We start from the raw sequence: 6,102 nt of genomic DNA, 5'->3' as shown, positions 1-6,102 counted from the left end.
ACATCATTGCACAGTAATCTTTGGCTCATAAAAACGGATATCAGAGAGAGTTTTGATGATTGAGGCCATACAAATGTAATTAAATGTTTAGCGACTGTCCCTCAAAAACAAAATAGAAATCTGTCAAATTAAAAGTTTTCCTGTTCACTTTTTAAACATTGAATAAAATGTGCACAGCCTGACTAATAAAGTGGTGCCCAACTGCAGCTGCTGGACCATCCTTGAGACCATGCTGCATTCCTGAACAGAACAGCTCCATAAGACATCAGCAGTCATCACCAAGGGTACCATTTCAGTAGTCAAAAGTGGTCTCCTCTACTGCTCTCCTGCTCTTCTCTCCTTTGCTCCTTCTAGCGGATGTGTGCAATATGGTGCATGCCTTCCAGGTGACCACCCACCACTCAGGTTTCACACGAGGCAGATGAAGGACAAGAGAGAGAGAGAGAGAAACAGAGAAAGAGTGAGACAGAGAGAGAGACAGACAGACAGACAGAGAAAGAGTGAGACAGAGAGAGATAAAGAGAGAGAGACAGAGACAGAGAGAGAGAGACAGAGAGAGAGAGACAGAGAGAGAGAGAGAGACAGAGAGAGAGAGAGAGAGACAGAGAGAGAGAGACAGAGAGACAGAGAGAGAGAGACAGAGAGAGAGAGAGAGACAGAGAGACAGAGACAGAGAGAAAGAGAGAGAGAGAGAGACAGAGAGAGAGACAGAGAGAGAGACAGAGAGAGAGAGACAGAGAGAGAGAGAGACAGAGAGAGAGAGAGAGAGAGAGACAGAGAGAGAGAGACAGAGAGAGAGAGAGACAGAGAGAAAGAGAGAGAGAGACAGAGAGAGAGACAGAGAGAGAGAGACAGAGAGAGACAGAGAGAGAGAGACAGAGAGAGAGAGAGACAGAGAGAAAGAGAGAGAGAGACAGAGAGAGAGACAGAGAGAGAGAGACAGAGAGAGAGAGAGAGAGAGAGAGAGAGAGACAGAGAGAGAGAGAGAGACAGAGAGACAGAGAGAGAGAGACAGAGAGAAAGAGACAGAGAGAAAGAGAGAAAGAGAGAAAGAGAGAGAGAGACAGAGAGAGAGAGAGACAGAGAGAGAGAGAGAGAGAGAGACAGAGAGAGAGACAGAGAGAAGAGAGAGAGAGAGAGAGACAGAGAGAGAGAGAGACAGAGAAAAAGAGAGAGACAGAGACAGAGAGAAAGAGAGAGAGAGACAGAGAGAAAGAGAGAAAGAGAGAGAGAGACAGAGAGAAAGAGAGAGAAAGCGAAAGAGAGAGAAAGCGAAAGAGAGAAAGACAAAGAGAGAGAAAGCGAAAGAGAGAAAGACAAAGAGAGAGAGACAGAGAGCGAGAGAGAGAAAGCGAAAGAGAGAGACGAGAAAGTTCGAGAAGTTCTTCCCGGGTGCTTCCCAAATTGCACTGCAAAGGGAATAGGGTGCAATTTGTGACGCAGACCTTGTCTGGAATGGAGCAATGAGGTGTTGTGTTTCAGTGTGATGAGCGTCGGTCGTAGATGGCTGTAGTGATTCCCCAGCTGATACAGCTCCTGAGGATAACCAGGGAACCTCCACGGTACAGCAGGGGGACGCTCCTCTTCAGCTGACCTTCCCACAGTGCCTTCCAGCTCTCCCTCACCCCCGCTGCCTCACCCACCATCCCAGCCTGCATGTTGACCACCAGCACAGACAGAGGATACAGGGGCAGGTTGATCGCCATGGAGCTGATTATCATTCCTGACAGGAAGGATGAGGCCATAGGAGGAAGCCCCTTCTCCCTCAGAGCAGCACTGACGGGGTCCTTCAGACCGAAGTAGATGCAACTTCCCAGGGTGTTACGGGCCAGTATGGGGATGAAAGCTCTGTAGTACCCCGACCCCAGCCTCTCTGCCCCCAGCCGGGCCAACACACTCCTCAGGGTGGGCAGGCTGCGGTCGTTGCCCCCGTTCTGCAACACATTCTGCACACGCTCAAATGGCGTGAACACCAAGGCCTCCACGATGCCTGTGCCGAGCCCGGCCACAGCTGGTAACGCGGGGAGAGGGATGACCCCGCAGGGGTTGGTGATGGAGGAGAGACAGTGGAGGAAAGTGTCATGTATCCCGAAAAGTAGTGTCCCATTCAGGGTTTTCATCAGTAGAGGGGGCACCACCCCCCTGTAGAGCTTCAGGAAACCCTCCTTCCTGAGTTGGCCTATCGCCTGGCTGACTACGGTGGTGTGAAGCTGCTGGCGGAACACGATCTTGTAGATGGGGAAGGTGGTGAGAGTGGACACCAGGCTGGAAGTGCCACCATGCAGGAAGCTGGGGAGCCAAACCATAGTGTTCTTCCTGTGGTCTTCATGGTTATGTCCAGGACCCCCGCCCCATCACTGAGAGAACAAGATGCACCATATTGAAGACAGGGTGGATACAGACAGACAGATGCAGACTAGAACAAACCAATCATACAAATACAGCCTATAATAATACTCCATTTAATCTATGAATAACAAACACATTAATAACACTGCAATAATCAAAAATCTCTTTAGAATAATAGCTTGTGGAAAAAAACAACTGTCCACCATCCAAAATGTATCAACTACCTTTAAACTTGCTCATCAGCTATATGTACTAATGAATCACTTCTACGATAAAATTACACATAAGAATACATGTATTGAGCAACAGTTTCAAGACGTTTTAGCCTACTTACCAGAACACCTAAAACGACTGTTTAGCCCACAGATGATTGTCTTGTTTTATATCTAGCCTAGTCGGAATCAATCAATCTGCAGATTGCAAATCCATCGCAAGCATTTACAAGAAATTCCTTTTTAAGACCGCACAAGCGAAATGAAACCAACACATTTAGACAAAAAATAAACAAATCGTATTTCCCTTAACGACCTCGCTTCTTTTAAAATGTCAGGCAAAATGACTAAGGCCAAAATAACGATTGGGAAAATATAAACAAAATAAATGTGCGTTGTATCGGGTTAAAAATAATTAATTACAACACTGTCAATCTTGTCATTGCGGGGTTGAGGATCCCGCCCCTCCTAGAATTACCATTGGATGGATTTCTACGACTGGTCTCCGTCGATTGGACAGCATTACTTATCAATTAATGTCGTGCAGGGAGCCTTTGTCACAGAAGACAGGGTTGTAAAGCGGATCGCTTAAATAGGTATAAGGGCAGGGTGAGGCGATGTACTTTAAAAATGTGGCAATATTTCGACAATAAAGTCCAAATAAAATTTTGTGAATAAAGTGGCAATATTTCGAGAATATACTCGAAATGTAATTTTAAGAATCAAGTCAAAATGTTGAGAATAAAGTCGCAGTTGTAGTTCAAAATTAAAGTAGGGGGTTTGGTCTCCCTGGCTCCCTGTTGCTGTGGGCGCCACCGTTGAAATGCCTGCAGTTTTAGAATTGACTTTAGTAATAAGGAAATCCTTTCTCTTTTAGCTCATAATAACCAAATTAGAACATAATAACCAAGTAGGCCTATTGTGATCTGGAAGAGGTTGTGCCACTGAGTATTTTCAGGGGGAAACCACCTATTGCATCCAAGTTGCCGGTGTGGTTAATACACAATAGATCATCAGTTCCTCATCCACTCCCTTTCTGTAAGGCTATTGACTCTATACGAATGGTAACAGCTCTATCAAACTGAAACATGGCACCTCACCTAGATTTGAGTCAAAGAGAGGAATTAGGTAAGGTTATCTTATCTCACTGTATCTATGTTTATTAATCCCAACTTCTTACAAATTCTTTAAATAATAGTCCCGTACGAGATATTTCCATAGCTGGTAATGGGAACAGGCCCGAGCCCCGTGATCTGCGTGAAGAGGAGGAGGATATACGGCTCCCTTGGGAACAGGCCCGAGCCCCGTGATCTGCGTGAAGAGGAGGAGGAGGATATACGGCTCCCTTGGGAACAGGCCCGAGCCCCGTGATCTGCGTGAAGAGGAGGAGGATATACGGCTCCCTTGGGAACAGGCCCGAGCCCCGTGATCTGCGTGAAGAGGAGGAGGATATACGGCTCCCTTGGGAACAGGCCCGAGCCCCGTGATCTGCGTGAAGAGGAGGAGGAGGATATACGGCTCCCTTGGGAACAGGCCCGAGCCCCGTGATCTGCGTGAAGAGGAGGAGGATATACGGCTCCCTTGGGAACAGGCCCGAGCCCCGTGATCTGCGTGAAGAGGAGGAGGAGGATATACGGCTCCCTTGGGAACAGGCCCGAGCCCCGTGATCTGCGTGAAGAGGAGGAGGAGGAAGAGAGGCGGGAGAGTGGGCTGCCTGGTGAGAAGTCGAAGGCGATTGAATAAACCCTCACTTCCCTCAATTCTGATAGCAAATGTGCAATCTTTGGACAATAAAATCGACGATTTACGCTTAAGATTAAACTACCAACGGGACATTAAAAACTGTAATATCTTATGCTTCACTGAGTCGTGGTTGAACGATGACAACATCAACATACAGCTGGCTGGTTATATGATGTACCGGCATGATAGAACAGCGGCGCCTGGTAAGACAAGGGGCGGCGGTCTATGTATTTTTGTAAACAGGGAAAAGAACTCTGGACCATCTATACTCCACACACAGAGACGCATACAAAGCTCTCCCTCGCCCTCCATTTGGCAAATCTGACCATAATTCCATCCTCCTGATTCCTGCTCAGTACATCACTGGGGCCAAGCTTCCTGCCATCCAGGACCTCTATACTAGGCAGTGTCAGAGGAAGGCCCTAAAATAAGCCAAAGACTCCAGCCACCCTTGTTATAGACTGTTCCCTCTACTACCACACGGCAAGCTTTCCCGGAGAGCTAAGTCAAGGTCCAAGAGGCTTCTAAACAGCTTCTACCCACAAGCCATAAGACTCCTGAACATCTAGTCAAATGGCTACCCAGACTATTGGTATTGCCCCCCCCTCCACACCACTGCCACTCTCTGTTGTCATCTCTGCATAGTCACTATAATAACTCTACCTACATGTACATATTACCTCAACTAACCAGTGCCCCCAAACATTGACTCTTTACCGGCATCCCCCTGTATATATAGTTATTTCTTACTGCTGCTCTAATAATTACTTGTTACATTTGATCTCTTATTCTTATCCGTATTTTTTGAAACTGCACTGTTGTTTAGGGGCTCGTAAGTAAGCATTTCACCTGTTGTCTTAGGCGCATGTGACTAATAAAATTCTATTTGAAATAATATCCTATTGATGAGCCAACTTGTAAATGCAGAGGGTATTTTATTGAATTATAAGGAATTCTTTTCACTTTACAAGATTACTGTAACACCTAAAGATGTTGCAATTGTGTTAGATGTCATTCCCTCAGGTGTTGCTTTATCATTCAGGAACGTGTCAAGACCCTCAGAACATACCTACGATTAACCCTGTTGACTCATCAGTAGGAAAGATCTGTTTTTCTTTTAGTCCATTCAACAACAATAGATCTATACAAGCCTTGTTTCAACAGGATGTTGTATCTAAACCTTATGTCATGCCTTTTGGAATGGTTTTATTGATAATATCTTTTGTAAAAAAGTTTGGATGTTGCCACACACATACCTACTTGTTAACAGTGTGTGCAGTGTGTGCCCCCCCCTCTCCTTGTTTGAGGAGAGTGCACAGTTATGAACTTGAAAATGTATTAATTAACCAATTAGGCACATTTGGGCAGTCTTGATACAACATTCTGAACAGAAATGCAATGGTTCGTTGAATCAGTCTAAAACTTTGCACAAACACTGCTGCCATCCAGTGGCCAAAATCTAAATTGTGTCTAGATTCCTAGATTCCTAGTCATTGGCACTTCAAAAACACACGTTTCTTTATTTGTATCTTTTACCAGATCTAATGTGTTATATTCTCCTACATTCATTTAACATTTCCACAAAGTTTAAAGTGTTTCCTTTCAAATGGTATCAAGAACATGCATATCCTTGCTTCAGGTCCTGAGCTACAGGCAGTTAGATTTGGGTATGTAATTTCAGGTCCTGAGCTACAGGCAGTTATATTTGGGTATGTCATTTCAGGTCCTGAGCTACAGGCAGTTATATTTGGGTATGTCATTTCAGGTCCTGAGCTACAGGCAGTTATATTTGGGTATG

At 45.4% G+C, this 6,102-nt stretch overlaps 1 protein-coding gene across 1 annotated transcript; it reads right to left on the bottom strand.

The window, feature by feature from the left end:
* Positions 1 to 1,279: 1,279 nt before the first annotated feature.
* On the bottom strand, positions 1,280 to 3,333 carry LOC109883713 (solute carrier family 25 member 53). Its single transcript, XM_020475744.2, has 2 exons — positions 2,684 to 3,333; positions 1,280 to 2,357 (listed from the first exon to the last, which is right to left on the bottom strand). Exon 2 carries the CDS (start codon positions 2,304 to 2,306, stop codon positions 1,479 to 1,481), a length of 828 nt encoding a protein of 275 aa, XP_020331333.2. The 5' UTR covers positions 2,307 to 2,357; positions 2,684 to 3,333; the 3' UTR covers positions 1,280 to 1,478.
* Positions 3,334 to 6,102: the final 2,769 nt, after the last annotated feature.

Source organism: Oncorhynchus kisutch, linkage group LG19, assembly GCF_002021735.2.
Source record: "Oncorhynchus kisutch isolate 150728-3 linkage group LG19, Okis_V2, whole genome shotgun sequence".
NCBI classification, from domain to species: Eukaryota; Metazoa; Chordata; class Actinopteri; order Salmoniformes; family Salmonidae; genus Oncorhynchus; species Oncorhynchus kisutch.
This window is presented reverse-complemented; position numbering and strand designations above follow the sequence as displayed.

Coding starts and splice junctions, on each gene's coding strand:
- LOC109883713 (XM_020475744.2), bottom strand. CDS start 2,306: ATGGTTTGGCTCCCCAGCTTCCTGCATGGTGGCACTTCCAGCCTGGTG.